General features: G+C 39.3%; 1 protein-coding gene across 1 annotated transcript in view; it reads right to left on the bottom strand.

Moving 5' to 3' along the window:
• The window catches only part of LOC126248691 (thioredoxin reductase 1, cytoplasmic-like), an 89,762-nt gene extending 63,687 nt beyond the window's left edge, over window positions 1-26,075 (bottom strand). The window contains exons 1-3 of the mRNA XM_049949973.1: window positions 25,849-26,075; window positions 19,787-19,850; window positions 8,935-9,149 (exon numbers count right to left, since the gene is read on the bottom strand). Coding sequence (XP_049805930.1) covers window positions 8,935-9,149; window positions 19,787-19,850; window positions 25,849-25,986 — 417 coding nt within the window. The 5' untranslated portion in view covers window positions 25,987-26,075. The remainder of the gene's footprint in view (window positions 1-8,934; window positions 9,150-19,786; window positions 19,851-25,848) is intronic.
• Window positions 26,076-26,543: the final 468 nt, after the last annotated feature.

The raw sequence follows: 26,543 nt of genomic DNA, 5'->3' as shown, positions 1-26,543 counted from the left end.
ATATGGAGCAATGAAATCACTTATCACAGATATAAAATTTCAATCAGTGGGAATGTATCAAGCCAAAGAATAGGTCATTCACAATCAAGAGTCAGAGGAGCTCTTACTATGAACAAATATTTTAAGCAAATATCAACTTTCATACAAACATTTCACTGAGTCATCTCCTCATTACTCTCTCATCCATGTCTTCCTAAACATTCTGTCTGTCTTCACTATGTAACCTTTAAAAAAGCAAGGTTCACATTCTCTTTCAAGATACTGCAGGGGTGTAGAGGTGTTTTTTCGTGTTTTTTGTGATATACATAGGACAGATAGTATGTGTGTGAAGAAAACTGTCATTTTATTTTGCAACTAAACACGTGGAATCACAGGTTGTCTAGTAGTAAAATTTTTGTGACAAAAACAGTTTGTAGATGAAATTACTCTGAATTTGAGTGTATTATCACTTTTTTTAGTAAAGGATATGCAGTTAATATACTTAACTCACAAATGGTTAAACTAGACAAGTTTCAATTTTTTTTGAAGGATGGAGAATTAGGGTTGAACAATCTTGGGGTCGTTAGAGACTGAACACAAAGACAGATTAAGGAAGGATAGGGAAGAAAACTGTGTCCTTTTGTAAAAGGGACCATCCCTGCATTTGCCTAAAGTGATTTAGGAAACCCACTGTGTCTTACCACTGCACCACAATGCTCTGAAGTTTTGTGTGATTTAGAAATGCACAAGAGTTGCCTATTTTCACTGACCTAGGATGTACTGTATTTTATTATTTCAACAACCATTCTTCTGGTAGCCACTGGATAGTCATCTGCACAGTTTGATTACATTAACATCAAATCACAACCAGTAACAAGACAACTTTTCAGTCTTTCTGATTTTATTTGTTTCTAAATATAAGTGGATTAAGTTATTTCATTCCATACAACTACTTTTACCTAAGAGATGAAGATTGTAAAACACACTACCAATAATATTTTTACAATTTATAATATTCTGTACCCACTACCTACCAGATAAATTGCACATAATGGCTTTCCATTCAAGAACCTTCAACATTGCAGCGCGTCAGCAATCATTGGTTAATATATTAAAAAACAAAAAACCAGCCTCGATTGCGAAAAACCTAGTGTTACGTGTTAACCCAGCTTTCCATTCATGATTTACCTGTTGAGCTGGCATCATTGTAGGGACATAACTATCACAAATGGTGCGCGCGCGCGCACACACACACACACACACACACACACACACACACACACTCTAGCAACTGCCGCCACCACCGCCGTCACACCCTCTCTGTGAAGTTTAATACTAACAAGCAGACCACACAACAATTGAATTTTTGTAATTTTGTATGCAGTAAGACTGCAATAATTCAGCATTTGATAATGCAGCATACCCGATAGTCTGGCACACATCTTAAATTTTCCTGTAATTTTAGCTCAGTGTTCTTGGTAGTACAGTCAGACACCTTCAACAAACATTGGAACTATTCGGAGTGGTGCCTGGTCTGTAAAAAGTTTCTGCCTCACTGAGCAATTACATTCATACCAAGTTGCATCGTTAGGCCAGGTGAAAACTATGGCATAATTGGTCGAAACAGCCGAGATGGAAAACGATGTAAATAACAAATTGACAAGCAATCGCTCTGAAATTGTACGAGGGCTGAATTCAGCATCCACTAATGAAGTGAGTGCAGTTTCAGCAGAAGTTGGCAAGTGAATCAAAATTGAAAGATTTAGCTATCAAAGAAGAGCTGACTGATGATGAGGTATTACAAAGTGTTTTCAACCCACAAATGGCACCAGAAACTGGAGTGACAAAGTACCAACACCCACAGTTCCCATCTCTTGGGCCGAGGCTTCAGAAGCCTAAAGCACTTTTGTGTAATTCGCTGAGAGTGACCAACAATACAACGCTTCCGTAGTTATGAATCTGCACATCACAAAAAATAATTTTAGTCAGAAAATAGCTCAATCTAAGAAACAAGTTAGCATTCTGCAAGGTTCCAGAGGGCTCGGAACAAAATTTCTGGTAAATCATCAGTCTTAGCTACCAACCCGATGAATTTCATGCCCTTAACAATGTCAGATGTGTGTGCTACTCCTAGAGACACTGATTCCAATTACACTGCACCAAATTCTTGGTAATAGTTTTTATTAATAAGCTTCTCATTGATCTTTTCAAATCAATGATTCTTATTTTATTTTGTAGCTGGGCTACATAAATCATTTACTTACACTGAACTTTTCTAAAACTATGAGCACTAAACTGATTTAATAGTGCAGTCCAGTATTCGACTTAATTAAATTTTGCTCTTACAGAGAAGTAATAATTTCTGCATTGTAATCTCTCCCGTTGTGTTCCATAAATAACAGTTACTTGTTTTTGTATGTTAAAACAATTTTTCTTAAACCAGGTTTTTAAAAATGGCCTTGATGATCCAGAAAATTTCATAATCCAGCATTGACAGATCCCCAAGCCTCCTTGATTATCAAGGTCCTACTGTATTTATGGAAAGTGAAGTTCAGAACCCAAACACCAATCCCCCAAAGCAGTTCAATGCAATTAAAAAAAAAAAAAAAAAAGAGAAAATTGACTTTTAAGTATTTCGAGTGCCTTTAATTCATTAAAGGCAGATTGATTTATTGATGGGCCACATGGCACTGTGGTAGAATACTTGCCTGACACATGAGCTACTTTGATTCCGTTCCTAGCCAATGCAAATTATTAATCAAAGGTGCATGTTCTATGACCATTTCTGTGAAATGTAAAAAAAAAAAAACCTGAGCACATGAGACCAGTAATCACTGGATCACCATTTTGAGACTTGTTTCTGTCTCCCCCCCCCCCCCCCCCCCTTCAGTTAAGTTCGAGTACCTACATGATTTAAGTAAAAGATTCTTCAAATATATGCTAATTGCCATACACCTAATTGTCATGTTTTATAACAAATGCATGTATTCTTCTTTCTAATCACATACCGTTCACAATATTCCAATTTTCATTGCAAATATAAAACCTTAATTAATGATCATTTATAAAAGAATACGAATAAAGATTTTGTAAATAAAAAAAATTAATAATTAATTTTTGTCATCTTCACATATTTTACGCTTCATGGAAATGCTCATAGAACATGTACTTTTGTTTAAAACTTTCCATTGGTTGAGAATTGAAGCGGGGCCACTCACATGCCAGGATAACACTCTACCAGAACCATGTGGCCCATCAAAAAATCTGTTCTGTATTTAGTTAAGTTAAATGCACTCAGAAAACATCAAGATAATTTTCTGAATAATTTCTGCGAGTCATATAAAACTTTTCTGGAAGACTGATATTTGAGTTATGAACTTCATAAGTAATAACATCACAAAAATCTGATTCACATGTGGTCTCCTTGAAAAATTAAATAGTTCTGAAGCTTCTCCAGTACCTTCTGTGTAAGAAACAGACAGATTTCTCCTGCTCCTGTGTGAGATAATTTCATTTGATACCCAGCCTTTTTGTAAGGACTTCATATTTTGAGAAACCTTTGATTCTGAACGATAGATAAGTTTTTAAATACATATGTTATTAACTGAACACTTGTGACTGCTCACATCTATATACAAAAAAACAATAACCTATCAATCAACAAATCAAACCCCTAGTTCACATAAGCTTAACCCACCTGAGAACAAAAATATACAGACAGTGAGATATTAAATGTCTTCTTTTGATTTACAGAATAGCAATAATTTGCACTAAGGGAGTCCTACAAAATCTACACATACAATTCATGCAAAGAATGACAGCAAATATTTGTTGAAAGAATCAGTCTTATTTGCTTCGACTGTATTTCAAGCAGTCACAAAAGATAAGTGTTATCAGTACTGCCCCTTTGTGCAGTATCATTGATTATAAATTTTGTTTCGATACCCAGAACCATTTAAAATTACTTAGGGTATCCAATGTGTTTCATCTTTATATTAGTGTGGCTAAAATGGTAATATCACACTTTCTTTTAGTACAACTTACACTACTTTCATTCCTGACTATGTCTCCTTATTCAGGACAAAGTACAGAGTTGTGCAGCTAATATGTCTTTAGCCCAAATCACATGACGTTAATTACTTCAGTATCTCCTAAAGGTAAAGAGCAAGCTGTGTCTTGCACAACATGTGGCATAAAACAATAGGGGCCAGTTTCAATAAATGAGTTATTGTACAAGCTGTATAGCTTAATTGCTGTCTTTAGCAACTGTAATAAAAGTCTTATAATGACCAGACACATTTTGTTTTATTTTAAACCATCTTCAGTGGTCACTGTAACAATACTTTTTTTTAAATACAGTTTTGATTATTGTAAATTAAAAAGATATCATGTGGGTCCACACAACCATTTTTAAATTCTACAATAAATTAATGGATATTATGTAGGCTTGTAGAATTCAGCACTGGCACTCTTGACACTTATTAAATATTTGAAATACCTGTGCTCCTTTCAAATTAAATCACAGATCTTACTGCACCAGATTTTATGGTAAATTGTGTTATTAAAAATGGTTTACTGTCTAGCAAGACTACATACAATTTAAAATGTGAATTACTGGTTTTGGCATCTGTGGATCTGTTTGTGCATGCAGCATCCTCAACACACTGTTACTGAACTAAACTACTGGGTAACAGATGACATGTTGTCAAGAGAAATGTTGCAACTATATATTTTTTAAATTAAGGACTCCCAAGAATTCTGCACTTGTGCTGTGCTTTTGCACACTTGTGGAGCTCAGTTACATGGCTGCACACTAGCTCCACTACCATTCAACACACACTGACCAGGGGAGGGGGAGGGGGAGGGGAAGGGGGAGGGGGAGGGGGGAAGTGGAGGGGGGGAGGGGGAACTGCGAATGTGCTACATTTAGATGAAAGTGCACTTATGTAAGGAACACTTAATGGCTTGCAAGCAGCTTTGTTTCATGTTTCCTATTTCACATTTCTCAGCAACATACATCACAAGAAAAACAAATTTTCTGTATTAATTAATTATTTTTGGCATGCTGAAGACTTAATAAAATTTTTTTTATCTAGTACCAACTGTTGGCAGATGCAGACAATTTCACAGACTCTTTATCACTCAGGTTGCCTCATAATCGTGAGTTATTTAGTTTCATAATCGGAAAAAGCTTTTTACACACATATGTTGATCAAAACATTGATATCATATTTGTAACCTCATTATCAGGACAAGGAAACTCTTCCTGAGTAAGAAAAAAAACCACATAGAACTCGTGGACAGTTTTAGCGCACAGGGACACTTTCAGCTGAAATGGCAAATGGTCTCATAATCAGCTCAAAAACAGATGCAAGATTAGCAGTGTCCTCAAAAAGTAAAAAAAGAAATCTTTAATTCCTATCTTTTTTAGGGAATGATTGGATTGTTCGTGAGAAATGTGCAAAGTGAGGCGGAGCTCCATCATGTTAGAACCTTACATATACGTGCATCACACCAGTTGCAAGGCACTAGCAGAATTTCCTGTTCTCACCCATCATTATGTACATCTATATGTTGGTAGGATTTGCCAATACTATGATAAATAAATAGATATACATACTCCTTGTTCCTTATATCCAAAGAATGTATGAATTACCTGTGGCAGTGATATGGTTTTGTGTACTTGCATATAAGAAGAGTAGGAGATGGTACATGTGAACTCTCTCAATATGTTTTGTGTTGTTATCTTTGCCGCATTATAGAAGTTCTCAGGCTTGAGGGTTTAAGTTATCTAATATCACTGTGTGTTCTACTTTCATTTATAAAAGTAACTTCTGTATGTACCAGAATTACATGCAATTATTCATGTGGAAATTACAAGGTGACATACTTGGTGATCCCACTTAAAAACGTTCATATCTTTCGGCATAGGTGGCAAGCAGTTCAATACACGTGCGGAAAATGGGCAAATCAGTAAGCTGTTTCATGAGATCACTGATGAAATTAACAAACTTCAGAATGACAAAGGCTGTGGAGCTTGCAATATCTCTTGTTAACACCCACACATCACAGTACACTGGATACTTTTGTCCAGACTTAACGAATCTGTAAGCTCAGATAAATCTTCCAATATGGCAGCCAAGTGTAACAAAGGATTCTCTAGTGGAGCCATTATGAGCACCTCCATTTAAGCCTTTCCAATGGCAAACATTATCTGTAGTAATGGAGAACATACTCCAGCAGCAAAAGGCGATTAATGACCATGAGTACTTCACCTTGATAATATGCAGTATGCACCAACAAACAACAACATTGCAGCCGCCAGTAGGCAGCTCTGTAGCGTGTGAAAATTTGTTGCTACATGTTTGTCAGCAACACTACCCAGACCTACCAGATGAAACTGACTGCTGCTGGCCAAAATCACCCGAGGCCACAACTCCACACTGCGTGGCAGTCATGCCACAACATCCATTGAGTATTTCTGACAAAATTTGAGATTTAGGAGCCACAGCGGAATTGCTGACAAAGCAGTTGCACACAAAGTAATGATGATAAGATGCCAATAGTCAAAACCACAATCAGTTCAATATAACGTCACCACTACGTGAACTGCAACAGCGAAAAGACACTCTAGAGGTATACCGATATCATAAGGGTTTCGGCTGATATTCTGCAAAGTGTAAGCACTGTGCAGTTACTCAGATGATCAGAGTATCTGGAACAAAAATGCAGTATCTATATATGAGGTTCATTCAAATGAAACCTGGTCAGTGTGTCTACCTTTGCCTTACACATAAGGTGGCACCACATACCTGCGGGTATGGTGGCACCATCTATTGGTAGAGAGATGGACATGTGCGCACCATTTGATGTTGCATAGCGCCAGTGTGGTTTCACGCTGAAGAAAAGGTGGTCACACAAGTATTCGTGCACTACCGAACATGCAGGAGAGTAAGCAGGAACAATGAGGAGTGATACGATTTTTGGTGTCAGAGGGAGTTGGAGGCCGTGAAACGTATTGACGGATGAAGGCTGTGTATGGTGAGTACAGACTGAGTCGTTTACGTGTTGTGGCATTATCCTCTTGCATGATAACCTCTTGCATGATAATTACCACCCACACATGGCCAATGTGGTGAAAACGACATTGCAGCAGTTTCAGTGGGAAACTGCTGGAACATCCACCGTACAGTCCTGACCTTTCACTGTGTGACTTTCATGTGTTTGGACCTCTAAAATAAGCTATTCGTGGACATCGATTCACAATGGACGACGAAGTGTGAGACTGGGTCCAGGCCTGGATCAGACAGTAGCCTACTAGCTTCTTCAAGGGTGAAATCGACCGGCTAGTGTCGCAATGGGATATATGTGCCTACAGTTTTGGAGACTTTTTTGAGTATGTCTACAGTGCATAACTGCATTTTTGAGTTAACAAAATCATTACCATTACTTCACACTAGTGACCAAGGATTCATTCGAATGCCTCTTATACTATCATCAAGAGCCACTGCCATACACACGTATTACCATGTCAAGAAGACTGCTTTAGTCAGGTGGCAGCCTGCATGGCAGTGATACATCTGTGTGTACTTGCGCACAAAAGTAGCATGTGAACACACAGACATATTTTGTGTTGTCATCTTTGTCATGTTACAGACATTCTCATTCATTAATGAATAAGTTTGCTTTTATCTAATGTCACTGAATCTTCTACTTTTGGAAATAAAAGCAATTTATTTACATAAATAATGTGTGGTTATTTAGGAGGAAATTATGAGATAGCATACCATAAAAACAAAACTAGATGCTACATATTTAAAAGGATGATAGGGTCACAAACTGCTTAGTACTTATTGGCTGCTCTAACTTTCGTATGAGATCAAAGTCATTGATCGAAAGGTTAGACTAGTACGGCTGGTGCTCCAATTCTTCTCATCCCCAGCATCGCAGTTGCCACCGTACACACTCTGCCTTATGTGGTTTTTTGTTGTCGTGCAATAGGAGTGCACTGACCACTATCCGGATGTTCCTCCTGAATGCCAAGTCATACTGTCACATCAGATAGTCCCTGAAGCAGTCAGTACTTACTGTTCTGCCGTGTAGAATGAATTGGCATACAATAACACCCCTGACATCAGACACAATGATCGCCATCAATTTCATAGGGTAGTATGATGACAGAATTTCTGCCACCTTAGTCATCCAGCATCTGGCCTTTCCACGGAATGGCATTTGAGTCCTGGTTCGTACACCTTGATCCAAAATTTACATATGGAAACTTTTTATGACAGGAAGTGGCTGCTATCCTATTACCGGCATACTAGGGGGTCAGAGCATATTGCATCCACCACTGAATGCCCATCAGTTCACGCAGTGCCCAAAGAGATGCGATTTTGTGCATTTGCAAGCTTTGCCTGCAATACCCTGTGGATGATTTGTTTCTCAATGCATCTTGCCCCTCGGTAGCATTCATCATATGCCTTTTTCCACGAGCTGTTCAATGACTGCACATGCCATGTCAGTCCGCACCCTCACAGGTCAACCCGAGCACTGCTGATCACCATTGCCACATATACTTGCTGAAACGTTCCTACCCACGATGCTACTGTATAGCACTGGAGGGCATTATTCCCAAGGGCTTCTACCAATTCACTGTGAAAAATCCTCTCATATTTCCCCCTTGGAGAATGGCTATTTTGATGTATGCATGCTGTTCAGCAATGACTTTTACTCCAACCCTTGAGGACGCATGGTGCGTGCGCATGCACACGCACACTGACACCGAGAGTGTGCAAGGTATTAGAGCTGGCGAAAAAATTTATTACACATTAATAAGATTTTCTTGCTATAACACAAAGATCAACACAAAAACTCTTTCAATTGTTTAATGTTGTATAAAAAGTCTGAAATAAATGTACTGATAAAATGCATTAAGATAAATGAGTTTTGACAAACCTTGGCTGCAGCGATGCCACCTGATCCACCTCCAATTACCACCAAGTCATACTCGCACTTTTCATAGGTGCCATCAAGCATATCCCTCAAAGCCCCAGTTCTGTATGCAGTTAGAACATCGCTGCACCCTCCAACATGCATTCCTCTTATAAATACATTTGGGACTGTTCTCTGCTGAGTTTTCTCAGCCAAAATATTCTGAAGGGCTGGTCCATCTGCAGAAAAATACATGTAGATAAAGTGAGACTTTTTTGTGAAGAATGTGTTCAATGATTTTAAGATTTCTAACCTAAGAACACATGCAAGAAATTCACAGCCATTTGTTGTTGATCAAGCACTGTCAGCTACTTACTAGGAATATGAGGTCACCAGATGTGGCAACTTAAAATTATGCCTCTTGTAGAGGCATCTCTGTCTTTTGGAAGCAATAAGAGGTAAGATAGAGCCAATGTGAGGTATAAAAAAATTAGCAGAATTGCTTTCTTAAATTACACATGTAGTATTTATGTTTCAGTATGTTGCCAGTAGGAACATTGTTATTGTGGAACAAAGTTTCATACTGGCTCACATTTCTAGTGGATTCATTTATGCTGCTGCCCTTCTTTTAAGTGACTGGTTCACTTACTGCAAAGAAATTGCATACCGTTTGTGCCCACAATCCTTGCTCTCATACATAATTAAATGTTCAAACTATGGTTCAGCAGAGAAGTCACTTAATCCACATCCAATTACTACCAGTCATTCTCGCTATTTTCACATGTGCTGCCAGAACATCACTGCACACTCCAAAATGCATTCCTCTGGCAACCTAATTTGGAACTATTCTCTGTCGTGTTTTCTCAGTCAAAATATTCTGGATGGATGCCTCTACAGACGAGTAAGCGAAGTCAAAAATTAAAAGTAACTGAGGCATCACAACTGGTGATTTTCAACACACACTTGAAAACACATACCTCAAAGCTTTTCTGTACACAAACAGCCTTTAAATCCGCCAAATGTATAAATCGACAAATAAGTTTATAAACCAAGAAGCTGTCAAATGAATCAGCTACAATTAATCATATTAAACAGAACAAAGCATGAATCAAAACATATTGATGTACAGCAAGAAATGAAAGAAATGACTTGGTGTGCTTCAATACAAGTTGAAGTCAAATTCTTTGTTCTATTTAGTGTAAGTATGGTAGCTGATGTATTTGGCACCTTCTTGGCATATAAAGTTGTTCATCAGTGTATATGTATGGCAATTTTAAAAACTCTTGTGTGCAGAATGGGTTTTGATGTACATGTATCACTAACCTACATTACGAGACGAAAAAATTTAATTTTTTGACAATGTTCTCAGTCCTGTCGAAACCATAATTATCTTAACCAGTTCATAACAGCTGTGGAATCTATCTTAAGGAAATTGGTTCTTGACTTACTTCTGGCAAAAACCAAGTGAAGTGGTTCAGCAGTTGACACTGCACTAGTGCTTGAGGAGCAAAGTTCTAAGCTCTGACCAATAATCAAGACTGATCTTTCCCATTGTTTCCCTAAATCCCTTTAGGCCCATGTTTATGTGGTTTTTCCAATAGGAAACATTTGTGCACAGAAAAAACTCCATCTCCATGACAATGCCATCGATGGGATTTTTTACTTTGAGTCATCTTTTCCTTTTGTTGTCGTCGTTAAAAATGTCATCATTGTCAGGTAAAATAAATTGCAAGACTGCTACCTTGTACATAGATTAAAGTGTTATCACTAAATTTCATTAGTAGTTACGTTTAATAACTATTCTGGCCTGTCAGGTTCAAAATTAAGAACCACATAAGAGTTTCAATGATTTTGACACTATTCCTAAATATGCTACAGCTCTCTTCAATTATTCTCTCAACATGAAATGCATTTTATTCATTAATGATCACTGTTAGAGATGATTAATTTTCATCCTCAAGAGAATTTATTGCTTTTCTGAATCTGTTTATCAAATACTGCAGATAAATAAGAATCTGCAAATCCAAAACAGTTGTTCGAGGTATTAATTTTCTCTGATGTACATATGAAAAATAAATCCTAAAGCTTGATCCTTTTTTTATTATGTATTACTTCTGACGATACATCAATTACTATGATTATGATCCAAAACAAATAATGATATTGCTTGCTAGTGGGCACTGAAATACATCAATGAGGAAAGTTGAAACTTGTGCTGGACTGGGACTCAAACCTGGATTTTTCAGTTTCTCCCAAATAGTCGCTTCGACCGCACCAGCCATTCGGACATAGTTCCTGACTCGCTCAAATTTCAAACTTATCCACACACTAAGCACATAGTGCCCGTGACCATTATCCTCAGACACCACATATATATAGTTAGTGTGAAACAGCCCAACAATCCCTTCAGTGCAGATGCGCAAGCAAGCTCTAACTCTTACAGGAATCAGCGCATCGCTGCGAATAATGAGAATAATGGACAGGGGCACCATGTCAGTGATGTGTGGATAAGTCGGAAATTTGATTTGGTCAGGGACAATGTCTGAATGACTGACGCAATCAAGGGCAACCGTTTGCAAGAAACAGAAAAATCCGGATTCGAGTTCCGGTCTGGCACAAGTTTTCAACTTTCCTCATTGATGTATTTCAATGCACACTAGCACCTAATGTCTCTATTTCCTTTGGATCATAATCATATAAGGCTGCAGGATCAAAGATGCTGTCTGTTCTTCCGGACATGAACGAAAGAACACACACCACGTACTCATGTAATTGATGCATCTTCAAGAGTAACACATACTAAAAAAAAAAAAAAAGGAGCACGCTTCACAATTTATTTTTCATATTTACTTTAGTTCTTTGACAGATTACAGATTTTAAAATAATGATAAGGGGAAGTACAATATTCCTCCCAAGAAAAAAGTCTGAGGCGAGTTATTTAGCAATTTCTTTCTCTTGAGCTTACAAAATTTCTTGTTCACACAGCAAACATGATGTATTTGTAGCAGAATTACAGCAAACTGTGAAATATAATGAAAACACACACAAAATTACTTCAATGTGATCATATTGGCTTAGTCATTTGCGACAGCAGCTGTTAAGAGATGCTAATGTTTCTTTTGAAATAATTCTACAAATTAAGAATCGAAGAACCAGTCAAGGGACAGCTAGCAAGATGTCCATACATTGTTCTCATATGAAACGAGTCCTGTTTTCGAGTGATAGGTGGCTTGTGTGTCGAGAAAATTGTGGCCCTACTTATACTTTGACAGTTTTTTTGTCCCAAAGTTGTGGCCCGAGCTATGGTCGGGCTTGGTCTCTGAAGTGTTAAAATGCAAGTTTTTACTATAAGCAGTAAAAACATGAAACTGATGAACAAGTATTCAAATAGAGCTATATTTATAAAAAAGATGGAATTTAATTAAAAAAAAAAAACATCTTTAAGTGAGAACAATGCCATCATAGTTTTGAAACCAATTCTGACATTCAGGGTGGACTTGCAATTAAGCAATGGGGAAATGGGCATAGCAGCCCAAGAACCCCTCAGCAATACTGAAGGTGCCCAAGGTCAGCAAGGGCACATTAGCAGCTGCAAATTATCAACAGATTATACAACACAACACACTACTTTACCTTCCCTTGTGTAACAAATTAAAAACTTATCATTTGAAGCAGAATCTCATCAAGTCTCTGAGAATTCCATGTAGTTTTCCTGACTTTTGCTTGGAAAAGCAATATCTGTGAGATTAACCCTGAACTTTTACAAAAGGGAAAGTTGTGACGGAGCACTCATAATGTTGAGACAGACAAGTGCTTCACAGCCTACAATTCATCACATATTACAACAAAGCTCTCAGACAACTTGCTTTTTGCCTGTGTCATTGTATACCCAAGAGCATCGATCACTTCAGTGTCAGATAGTGACTAATCCTAACGGAGGGATCAGAAGCAGATTCAGAATTGTCCATGCATATAAAAATCGACACAAAGTTAATGTAAAAAAAGCCACACAACTTTAATATACAAAATAGTAACAAATTCACATATCCATGTCCACAAATCCACCGGTTCTTCCTCAGTTCTTTCTGTTCTGAAACATTCTAAGAACCTTCTGACATTATACACACAATTTTTAAATATAACAGAGGATAAAATATATTACTAACTCTGAGAAAAATAAAAATCATGAAACATATGTGAACTATTCACATAACATTTACTTCTGTAGCACAGCTTACTCACTCCAAATCTGGAGCACAACTGATGTGCCACAGTGGCTTGCTACTACCGCTCCAGTTGAGCTCAGCACATGCGATTGCAACTTCATATGCTGCTGTATACTACAAACCTTATTATGTAAAGCTCCAAGGTTTGCACCCACTACATGTACTGTAGTTTTCTCCCCTCCAGAAAAGCATCATCAATAACCTTCTCTACAATACAGATTGTCTCCCCTTGACCTCACAACAGGTGGATCCATTTCCACCTAGGGTCTGAGTGGCCTGCCCCTGTGCCCTCCCATCCCTAAACAGCCCTCTTTTCCTCACTGAACAAGTAACATACACATTCCAAAACCTAGGATTAGTACTTTCTAATCAAGTCTGTGTATTGGTAGCATTAAATCAAACACTAGAAACTCTAAGTAGGAATATCAACAATAGAGGAAAAGACAGATTGCTACATACCGTAAAGAAGACACGTCAAGTTGCAGAGAGGCACAACTAAAAGACACTTACCTAAAGCTTTCAACCACAGCCTTCATCAGTAAAAGAGAGAGAGAGACACACTATTCACACACACAAGGACGAACACATGACTGACAGCTCCAGCAACTCTGCCTGGAATGCAACTATCCATGGTATTCAAGCAGAAATCTGGACGGGGTGGTGAAGGGTTGGTTGGTTGATTGGGGTTGAAGGGACCAAACGGGTGAGGAAGGCGAAGGGAGAGGGGGTTGGGGATGGGGAGAGGATGAAACCCATCTGGTGAAGTGTGCAGGGACTAGACTGCCAACAGGTGCAGTGTCGGGAGGTTGTGGGGCAGGGTGATGGGGAAAAAAGGAGCAAAAATGGAGAGGAGCGGGGAGAAACAGACAGATGCTCTGGCAAAGAGCTGCAACTAAACAGGGTGGAAGAGGAGAATGGGGAGGAGATGATAGGACAGAGAAGTTGGAAACTTGGGCGGATGGTGCGGGTACAGTATGTTACCATAGGTTGAGGCCGGGACAACTACAGGAGCGAAGAATATGTTGTACGGATAACTCCCTTCTGTGCAGCTCAAAAAAGATGGTGGTGGAGGGAAGGATCCAGATGGCTCAGGTAGTGACACAGCCATTGAAATCAAGTGTGTTACATTCAGCTGCATGTTGTGCCACAGGGTGGTTTACTTTGCTCTTGGCCACAGTTTGGCGGTGGCCATTCCTCCTGATGGACAGTTGGTTGGTAGTCATACCAATATAAAAAGCTGTGCAATGATTGCAGCAGAGCTGGTAAATGACATGGCTGCTTTCACAAGTGCTCTGGCCTCTGATGGGGTAGGATAAACTTGTGACAGGACTGGAACACGAAGTGCTGGGTGCGTGGATTGGGCAGTTTTTGCACCTGGATCTTCCACAGGGATATGATCCTTGTGGCAAGGGGTTGGGATCTGGAGTGGCCTAGGATGTTGTGGAGGTTGGGTGGGCAATAGAATACCACTTTAGGAGGGGTGGGAAGTATCTCAGGTAGGACGTCCCTCATGAGGTGTGGATGGAGCCATCAGAAAGGAGGTGGTCAACATCTAGAAGGGTGGCACACTGGGTTGAGGAGGACCACGTGATGCGGATGGAAGAGAGGGTGTTAAGATTGTGAACAAACGATGACAGGGTTGGGTGTTTTGGGAGGCTAGGAAGGTCTTCTCTAGATGGCACATAAAAAGGTTGGCATGGAAGGGTTGTTGGGTTGGGTTGTTTTGGGGAAGGAGACCAGACAGTGAGGTCATCGGTCTCATCGGATTAGGGAAGGATGGGGAAGGGAGTCGGCCGTGCCCTTTCAAAGCAACCATCCCGGCATTTGCCTGAAGCAATTTAGGGAAATCACGGAAAACCTAAATCAGGATGGCCGGACACGGGATTGAACTGTCGTCCTCCCGAATGTGAGTCCAGTGTCCAACCAATGCGCCACCTCGCTCGGTGGCATAGAAGGGTGCCATGTAAGTGCCGATGGCAGTACTGCAGATTTGTTTATATACCTCCCCTTCAAATGAGAAGTAGTTGTGGGTTAGGATAAAGTTAGTAAGGTGTATGAGGAATGAAGCAGTGGGTGTGGTGTCGGAAGGACATTGGGAAAGGTAATGTTCATCAGCGGTAAGACCATGGGCATGAGGGATGTTTGTGTATAGGGAGCTGGTGTCAACAGTGACAAGCAGGGATCCAGAAGGTAAAGGGCTGGAGATGGTGTAGAGTCTGAAGGAACTGGGTGGTGTCTTTGATGTCGGAGACTAGATTACAGGCAATTAGATGTGGATGTTGGTCAATGAGGGCTGAAATTCTTTCAGTGAAGGCACAAGGACTGGAGTTGGTGCTGGACTTCTGGAATGGGATCACTCTGGTAGAGATTATAGGTGGAGGAGCCATAACTGGTGAAGGGCTTCTCCCAGGTAGTCATGGCGATTGGTAGTATTACGAATTTCTCTTCGTAGTCAAGTACAGACCAGACAATCTGTCTCCTTGCAATTTGAAGAGACCCCTCCCCAACTGAACTGCATTTGGAGTGTCATGCTCATAAATATGCCTTCAATTTAGCAGCTTTAATGAAAGCTTGTGCTATTTGTGGACCAAAGAATACAGTATGTCATGTGGAGCAGCATGATGGTTCCCCTAAAGCATTCTTGTTTTCCAATCTAAAAGAAAATCAAAGGCCGCATAGGTGGCACAGAACACTTGTGTCACATATGGAGAGAATGACAGATCAAGCAAGGCAAAAATTTTAACATGACTGATTCATCACATTCAAGAAGCCCACTAGGCTTTCATACATACTTTACGAACACTATTATATGACTGTCAATAGTTGACTCCAGAATTAACAGATGTCACGTATAAGTTCAAAATTCCTGTGTAAGAGTTCAAAAAAACAAAACATAGCAGCAGTGATTACTTACCCCCCCCCTCCCGCCCCCCTTGCTCATCATGAGCAAAATTAAGAAAATGAACCGTACATAATTAAGAGTCACTGGTGATAAAAAAAAAAATGGTATTTGTTCTAACACAAAACATCAAGGAATCGTTTATCTCAGTTTCTGCCCATACATAGAAGGCTGATTGGTTGTAGCTTAAGAGACTAAAACAGTTTCGTCATCAGTTGCGTGGTCACGAGAGATTTCATCTTGAGTTAGTGGCATCAGCCAGAAATGTTATTATACTATAAAAGTACGAAGGAGTAGTAAAACTGAGGCCTTGGAAGCAATGATGATAACAGAGCTGAGAAATAACTAAACAAAGTAAAACTTTTCATTATCAGGGTATGTGGTGAGAGAACCTCCACCTGCAAATGACCCCACCACCCTGGTTAAGGATGAAAACAGAGATAAAGAATGCCTTCTATTTTGGAGATTCATAATACTAAAAGCAAGAAGGCTAAAAATGTAATGGACATCATGTTAACTGACAATAATAAAATAAGGTGAGAGAAATGATCACATCAGGAGGTGCATGGGGCCAGGCAAGTGTCCCCCCAGGGCTCTGCAAGCAACAGGGCTGTCCTCCTTCCCTCCCCCCCCCCCCCCGAAAAAAAAACACTATAATCAAAATGTTGAAAAACGGAGCACCACCCAATATTCATTGGAGTGCCACCCTTAAAACAGAAAATAATATGCTGGGAAAAAAAAGGGAGGTCAGTGCATCAGAAAGTAATGAAAACAGTGTAAAAGAAGATGACCAGGGCAGCTGGCAAATGAGGTCATGTCAAGGGCTCCCAGATCCAGCATGCGGTGGGAGACACCCCAACCCCAATCACACAGTTCCTGCCCCAAAAATAGTTTAAAATGTTCTATCTGAGAATTAAAACCACTTTCACAGAGAAAACAAAGAACCAGTTCAACTGTCCACGAACCATCTGCCAATATTATTGACAAATAATCCAGATCATATGCGATCTGAAGTTTTCCCGGCGTATTTCCAACTTTAACAGTTCTCGGGTATCCGACTGGGTAGCGTCGTAATTTCTGCACAATATTTCGGCAGACGTACACACTGCCATCTTCAGGTGGTTCCTGATTAATGCTGTGCCGTTCCTCTCGGTGCCATATATATATATATATATATATATATATATATATATATATATATATATATATACACACACTAGCTGTTACCCACTCCACCATTCCTCTCCTGGTGTCTTTGGTGCGGCGGCTACTGGAGGTGGTGGGGGAATTGGCGGACAGGGAGGGGGGAGAGAATTGTTGGATTACAGAGGTCATCTCAAGGACAGTGGCCTGCCTGGGGGTAAATAAATGGTACAAATGGTAATCAATGGGGTTGTTTGCACTCGCACTGTCTCTGCTTCCAACGAGTTATGGGGGAATCCGTTCACTGACAATATGTGTGCAAGCCATTGTACAGACTCTTCCAGATGCTCTCTCAGGGCCAGTTCAGTTCTGACAGAACATACAGCAATGTAGAAGAGTTGTGGCACATTCATCAGTGAATTGTGTTTCTTGGGCAGAAAAACAGACCATAGAACAAGAGGAAATTAGTAGTTGCAGATCTGGCAGGTGACAGTAGTATCCACCGCATTTCCAATAGATCATCATGTTGAGGACGAAAAACATCAACAAACAAGGGTTTGGAGTCTGATGGTGTGGTATGATCTGGCAACTGGCGTCACCAGAGTAGCCTTCTCCTCTTTCACTTCTTTTAGTGGCCAAAATTATTGTGAGAGCTTGTCTGCTGTGAGTGTAAGAATGGAAGAAGAGCGGCAGCCCTGAGACTCACTGCCCATGGATCCTTGAACCACTGGCTGGTGTCAGGTCTCTCTTTTGTGGATTTCCAGGAAGAGGGTTCCTGAGCAGGAGCCTTGTCACCAGTAAACATGAGGAAGTGGTTGCCAAAGACAGTGTAACAGCAACTGCTAGAGTGGAGGGCCTATATGCCACCGGGTCAAGTTTATTTGTCCAACTACCGGGCGTTGATAGTGAGGAAATAGTACAAGATGTACTGCTAATGACCTGTCCACATTAGTAATAGAAATAGATATCACTGAGACTTCCAAACAAGAAGAAATCTATGACCGTAAGCTCCTGGATTTTGCATTCATCGAGTGGGTTAGCACATTTCGGCGATCCGGGATGGTGACAGTGCACATAGCAAAGTTTTGTAAAGTGCCTGGCCACAGTCTCCATAAATTAGGGCGTATGTACAGCAAGAAGACATATGCCAGAAGCACTGGCATTCAAAGTGCCTCATTGAGAGAGGAGAAATTAGCACCACATTGCAGTGGCAACATACGAGGCATGTTTTTTAAGTAAGTACCGTAAAAAAAAAGACATGTTAAGATATCTCAATAATTTTATTTTTACATGAATGCCTGTACCTTAATCTACTTTGGTCTGATTCGCCACATGCGGACGGGCATCGTCTTGCAGCAAAACGATGCACTTGCTCAACTTCCATGGACTGTTACTTTGATACTGGTGTGACATAGGCCACCCATGTTTCATCGCCCATAACAGTTTGGCTTAATAAATCATCACCGTCATTGTGGTATTGCTCAAGGAAAGTCAATGCACTGTCTAAACGTTTGGTTTTGTGCACATCTGTCAACATTTTCGGATCCCAACGTGCGCACAATTTTCGGTAAGTCAAGTGCTCGGTCACAATGCCATACAAAACACTACGAGAAACATTAGGATAGTCATCCCGCAAGGAGGAAATCGTAAAGAGTCTGTTTTCTCTCACCTTATTGTCCACTTCCTGCACCAAACTTTCATTAACGACAGAAGGTCACCCACTCCATTGTTCATCATGCACATTTGTACGGCCGTCTTTAAATGCTCTCACCCACTTTCTTACCATGCCATTATTCATAATGTTTTCTCCGTAAACTGCACAGATCTCACAATGAATATCGATCGCTTTTGGGCCTTTAGCACTAAGAAATCTTCTAACAGCCCGTACTTCACAGTCGGTGGGATTCACGATTATCGGAGGCATCTTAAACACTCAGTACACAACGTAAACAAGGAAGAATCAGACTGTAATGGCATCAGTGCGTAGATTAAGGTACAGGCTTTCATGTAAAAATAAAATCGAGATATCTTAGCACGTCTTTTTTTAATTTCAAAATGGTACTTAAAAAATGCGCCTCGTAATTTTTTATCTTTCCTGGTAGCAATTCTTCCTCAAAACATGGCTGACTGCACTGGTGTCTACCTTGTTGTCAGTGGGGCCTTGACGTGTTGTACACAGTGGATCCCTTGCCTCTCAAAGTGCTCACACAGTGCTTTATCAGACTGCATTGTTAAGTCACAGTGAAAAATTAATCCCTGTATCGTGTTTTAGTTCTTACAAAGTGTTACAGTAACAGGTACATCACCAAGTTGTTTACAAGAAACAGGTACCTGATGAATTTTGAAGCTAGAAACAATGTTGATATTAAAAAGTGTAATAATAATAGCATTGTGCACTAACTTCAGATTAATGTAGAAAACAACAATTAAATGCACACAGCATAAAGTATTATTATTCAGTTGAAAGGCTGCACGTAAATAAATCCTTTCCAAAACAGTGTAAACAATTTTTAATGTTAACAACTACACACTCTAACACAACATCCAGTAATTTTAACAACAAAAGCAATGAAAATAAGGTCAGAAAATATCCATTCTTGAAACTCACCTTGGGTTTGATCCAGTTCAAATGCAAAATAAGGTTCACTTAAGGATTCCATCAATGATTTCACCTGTCATAAAAGATAATTTGTTAATTGCAGTACCATTACATAATGAACTTTGATTACATCTATAACATCTTCACCTTGCAATGTCATTGTTAAAAACAGTATTGCCAGTCTCATCAACAGAAGAAGCCCATGACGAGAAGATTTACTAGTGAAGTCACAACTGCTTTACTATAAAAATTGCTCATAGAACGAGTGTTAAAAATATAGCACACAACACTGTCCAAGAGAAGTACCAGCAGCAAAGGTGACCTCCAGGAACTCCTTTGGGATGGAAGTCCAAATTACCTCTGCAATAAACCAGCAATTGTATTTGTTTCATATATAAATTATGAACTATTGTCTAAAACTTGCTGCTGACACACACTGGTGAGCGAAAACATTATGAACATTGTCCTCTGTGGGATTGAATGGCTTCTGGTGGCATTGCAGCCAAATGATGTAGTAAGAAAAGTTTGTAAGCAGAATAAAGATGAAAAGGGAATCATTCTAGCAATGATACAGTCTGCAAATGGGGATATCTGCTGATATAAGTGACTTTGACAAATTGCAGATTTTTATGGGCTGGTGCCTAGGAATAAGCATCTCAGAAAGGAAAAGTTGCTCAGCTGTTCATATGCTACTATTTTATCTAGGGAAAGTGGTTGAAGGACAGTTACACTAGGAGTAGGAACCAGATGTTGGACATCTGTGCCTTGGCAGAGAAAGTGGCCAGAAGCTCCCTTGTTCTGTAAAGAAAGCTAAGAGGCAATATGTGGCAGATCTGATGAAATAGTACAATGGTGGTACAGGCATTAATGTTTCTGAGCACATCGTACAGCACATATTTTTGAACATGGGGCTCTGCAACAGACTACCACTTTGTAATTACATGCTGATTGAACAAAGCAGACAGTTCCGATTGCTGTGGTGCAGTAGACACTGGATCATCGAGGTCAGACTGTGAAGCAATGGAAATATGTCACCTGTCCAGATGAATCACATTTCTTATCACACTGTCAACAGTCATGTCCAGATATATTGTCATGGAAGAAAATGGCTGCTCGAAACCTGCACTAAGTCATGAACATAGGCTGGCTGGGGCAGTATTATGCTATGGAGGATGTTCAGTTGGGATTCCATATGACCTGTGGTAGAAATCAAAGGAATTATGACTGTTATAAATTGCATGAACATTACTACGGACCAACCGCATCAATTCATGCTCTTTGCCTTCCCTGACATACAGAAAAAAAGATGTTAAGTAAGGGAAGTGGAAGCTGGCTTATGAAGTTGATTCAGAATGAAGCAATGGGTATGAATTACCATTCTGACTAGGATTCACAGATACTGAGGAAGTTTTTGATTCAGTTTCAACACAACAGAACATGCAGTCCTTGACAAGCAAAGTACTGATTCAAAAATATTAGCACACTTAAAAAAAAAAAATGTATACATTACTGCTACAGCTTCTATCAGACATCATCAGGCTAGTGGGAAATTCAGAATTGGAATAATGGTCAGGCTAGTGAAGCCTGTACCACCAAATTTGTTTTCAGTGACCTCACAGGAAGTTTTCAGGCTCTTAAACTGGGAAAACACTGAATGAAACATATCTGACCACCTACAAATGGGCGATGACATTGTAGTTTTGCCACTACTGTGGATGAACATGAATCCCTAATGAATAAACTTGTCACGTAAGTTTGAATGTTGCCTTAAAAATGGATGAAAATAATGTTGTTTGAATTAAGAACAAAGGGCATAGAAGCAGTAGAGTTTTTCTTTTCAGGATACTGTAAGACAATAATTGGATGGACTCCAAAACAAACAGAAGAGTAAAAATGGACTGTATAGATTTTGGTAAACTAAATTTATGGTACATGAATGTCTCTAATGTGTTTGAAATTGGAACCTTAGGTTATTATAGTGTTTACTGCCAGTTTGGGCTGTGCAAGCAACTAAGAAATGGACGATTGCTCAATAATCAAAGGAGAGATAGGAAAACAAAATTAATAGATCAGGAAACAGACTGGAGTGGAGGACATAATTATGACCATAATGAAAATAAAATGGAGATGTGTGTGAGATGTAGACAGGCAATGGACAATAGATGGACCAAAAAAGTTATTCATTGGATTCATGAGATCAGAAAGACCAGGAAGATGATTAATGGAAATTGGTTAGAGGACATTAGAAAGCATGCAATAGCAAATTGAACGTGTATCACAAAATACTGTAATGGGTGGAAATGTCAAGAAGCAGCGTTAATCCAGCAGTATATTTCAACTGGATGATGATGATCCGTTCTCGAGTCATTAATACACAACATGATCAACAATGGCCCTATAAAACTTACTTGGGGTATATCTGTACATGTGGATAATTGTTCAATAATATGCTACATTCACCTTTCAAGGAGTTTTCAGTTCTAGTGAAAGTCTGTATGTCCCAACACAGTTCTGATAGATTCTGGGTGGTATCTAATAATCAGCTTTTCAACATTATTCAATCCACCTTGTAGGGTCTACTATGGACTCTTAGGGTATTCTCAGCATACACATGTATACTGTACAGTGCACGGTTGAAGGAAAATTACTGTATATGCACCACCACCTTTCAATATCTCATTTGTGAGCAAGTGTGGTGTTACATTAATAGCATCCTCCTGCCTGAATGAATTTTTAAATCCTGAATACAATATTTTGGCAGTTTACTGTTGTCAGTACAGAAGCGTCTGATCCCACCCGTCTGCTTTGACCTATGACGTCACAAATGACCATAAACCACGATTCCAATATGGCGCATATAAAGTCGGTAAGTACACATTATGAGGACGAAAATACATCGAAAAACAAACACACACACTTTCCACAAAAAGCCTAATGACACTAACGGGATAATTGCGGGAAATGGGGTGTTTTTGGGTGGGGCCAAACTAAATATAAACAAATTTAGACACCCACCACCATTCAAAACCACACAAAACGACGAAAAAACCGACTTCACAAAACTCCCCAAATACCACTAAACACAATATCATCTGGAATCGGACACTTCCCTTGATCTATATAGCTCAACAGCAGCTCCCGATCCCAAAAATTAGGATCAAACACTTCCCTTGGCCTAAATAGCTCTAAAACATCTCCCCATACCAATATCAACATACACAGCCACACATTGGGATCGAACACTTCCCTTGACCTGCACACTGTTAATTTTATCAGTCATATCCATTCCTGAACAAAAACAACAACCGATTAATTTTACTAAAATTACCACACGATGTACAGCGAACAACACTAAATTAACCTTCACACAAAATCGTTAACTCACTGAAACGAATTCCACTACAAACACAGCCGACACTAACAATTCTGGATAATGAGCAGAAGCAAACTGAGCCCATTATACCACATAAACGAAAACCCTGAACATACCACCAGAGAGCACAACAAACCACAACATGACGACATCTACAAACATGCCACACTCACAAACCGCGCCGTCATGACGTCACACACGACAACACCCTTACGTCACGGGTCAAAGCTGACGAGTGGGATCGGACGCTTCTGTTGACATGTAGTTTATTCATGAAAGATGAGGGAATGGATCACGTCACTGACTTTGCATCGTATAGAGCTATGAGTTTTTACTAGATCATTTGCTAGGCTCTGACAGACCTAAATGATGCACAACTTTCCACTAAGCTGTCTAAACCAGCTTCCCAATATTATCTTTTATAACATTAAAGTGGCAACATGGTTTTGCAACATTCTACAACATAAACAAGGGTGATTTTTAGCAACTGAATAACTGCTTTTGTACACATTCATCTGGAGTTTGTCATTTCGTACCAGACTACAACTCCTCCAATTTCGTAAAACTAAAACTTTGCAGTTTGTCATGAGTAGGATGTAACTTTCTATCAGTTCTAAAACATACACACACACTCCTATCCTTAATCAACAAACTTAGGTCAGCACTACAAATGTAGCTACACTTTGATCTCTATCATGACTTAAAATATCATGTTTCATTTCTAGCAAGCTGTTCCAAAATGTTTGTGTCATGTTGGTACTGTTCGGCTAGATAATTGTGTCCAAGGAGCATGGGTTCTCTATGGCTGCATTACCAATACTCTACCAATGAGTAGCTACTTCTGGATGGTCTGTGTTAGAACTGCATTAATCTACAATAATAAAACAGTAAAATGGACACTATAATAAAAAAAATGTTCAAAAGTGTGCGAAATCTTATGTAACTTAACTGCTAGGGTCATCAGTCACTAAGCTTACACACTACTTAACCTAAAGTATCCTAAGGACAAACACACACACCCATGCCTTAGGGAGGACTCGAACCTCCGCCGGGACCTGCCGCACAGTCCATGACTGCAGTGCCTTAGACCGCTTGGCTAATCCTGCATGCCAGATGCTATAATAAAATATCAGTCTTGTTGCTAGTATGATAGCACTCAGATGCCAGTCAGGTAGTCATTGCTTTACTACTACAAATGAGTATACTGGGTGTTCTTTTACATCACTCAATATTTTTGCTTTAAATAGATCCACTGGAGGGACTGAGCACTATTTTGTACTGCACTAAACATTTTCAATTTTTGAAGTCAACGTTGGGGAAGTATGAGAACTCATAGTTATTTCTAGACTTATAATGTGTGACAAATGCAAATGATTGATATAGAAGTAGCAATTGGTGGATCAATACTGTTCCCCCACCTGATCTTTTTATGGATGGCCTATCTTCTCCAATTACTGGAAACAAAAAATGGTTCGAGCAATCTGCAGTAAACAGTGGTTATGAATGGAGTTAATTACATTACAAATTCTGAATAGAACATGCCAAACCCTCCAAATGTGCTGTGGGATGGGCGCTGCTTAAGTTTTTGAAATTCCATATGCTTTTTCAACGCTATTAGTATTGACTGCTATATCAGCCACCTTTGCAATGGTACAGCAACTGAATAATGGCATTGTCTACATGAAAAAATATCAAAAGACAGATTTTTGCATTCCAAGTACCGTTTTCCGACTACTACTTTCAAGCACTGTTTCAGCTACAAGCATTTGGACACGAAAGTTTGTGCCAATACCTCACCAGAACATCTTGGAGGGTTTTTTAAAAGGGAGTGCAACAGTATTGTGCATTGTCTTTCTTGTGGACCAAGACATTCCATTTAACCTCTGCAGCACACACTGTATCATAAAAAAGTTTTATTACACTGTTTGTATACCAAGAAGGATTTCTAGCATCTTCAACTATTGTGTAGACTACATATTGTTCTAAGCTTGATCAACCATTCATTTGAATTTCCTCTACATGTCCATGGCCTAAATCGCAAAATTCTAATTATTGTTCATGAAACAAGGGCATTTCTATCTGTTCAGAAATCTTGAAAAAGTACTTTTTTTTTAGGTTTATTGCATTAGCAGTCTGTTGTACACTTGTGATTATGCACGATATACTGCAGACTCTACACCGAACGTAATCTCTACATGAATATCCTCAATCATATCTTGTACTTTTTCGTCGCTAGAATTTGGTATCCATACCCTGCATGATAAATATTGCTAGACTAAAATAAAAAACTTGTAAAGCTGCCACACGGAGATGCGAGGGGGGCAAAAAAAGCTACCTCTCAACTACAACAATATTTACGGCAAATTGTTTAGAAAAGGCAACACTTTTTTTACACCTCATTTTCTGTTACTCGTGTGCCGTAGAAGGAACAACCTGGTGCATGGTAGTTAAATTTCTTATATTTTTAACGTAATCTAACACATAACAAACTGACAACAACTTTGTAGAACGCAATCCACTTACAACGTTAATAAAAACGTTTCACTGACAGACAGCTCTTAATTTCTGGGTAAAAGGATGCATAGTTACTTGTTTTCAACGAATGGTCTCTCTCTATATTTTACAGAATAATTACAGGTCATACAATCTCATACATTCTACATGGAGAATAACAATGTTTAATTAATGTAGTACCCACCTGCTTGCAGAAAGGGCATGTTGTCTTGCTAAAAATTGTTACTTTATTACTATTAATAATGTAGTCTACCAAACTTTCACCAGATAATTTCTCCATAATGGTAGTTATCTGCTTGAATAATACACTAAATATTTTCATACTCCATAACCTTTACATTAAGAGCACCGCCGCGATATCGCGCACATGTAACTCACTTCCCCCCAAAAACAAAACTCTGCTGCAGATCAGCGATGTACCCAACTTATATATCCGCTGTCACCACAGATACTAAAAGTTGCAGCGTCACTTATCTTGCACGCAATGACTTGCACGTCATACAGACCCTGAAAGTCACTAGTTGACTACGTCACTTTGCCGGAGCATAACATCGCAACTATCTTTAACGTCCGTTTTCAATACTCATGGCTTGATATTTTAAAATGACAACTCTGCAATTTTCCCTTGGGCCTTCTACAAAGCGCCAATATAAGACATACGAATTTGTAAGGCGCAAATGGCCAATAGAGACAGTAAGAATGGATTGGGGCACAGGCAGGACAGTAATGCGTTATTATGACGAATGAAAACGCAGCTGAGATGAGAAGGACATGTAGCCAGGCGAATAGATTGAAAATGGATACAAAATACATGAAATGCCTAAAACGACCTCTCGGGAGGGGAGTGAACGACATTAGAAAACATACAAGAACAAAATG

Source organism: Schistocerca nitens, chromosome 3 (genome assembly GCF_023898315.1).
Source record: "Schistocerca nitens isolate TAMUIC-IGC-003100 chromosome 3, iqSchNite1.1, whole genome shotgun sequence".
NCBI lineage: Eukaryota > Metazoa > Arthropoda > Insecta > Orthoptera > Acrididae > Schistocerca > Schistocerca nitens.
This window is presented reverse-complemented; position numbering and strand designations above follow the sequence as displayed.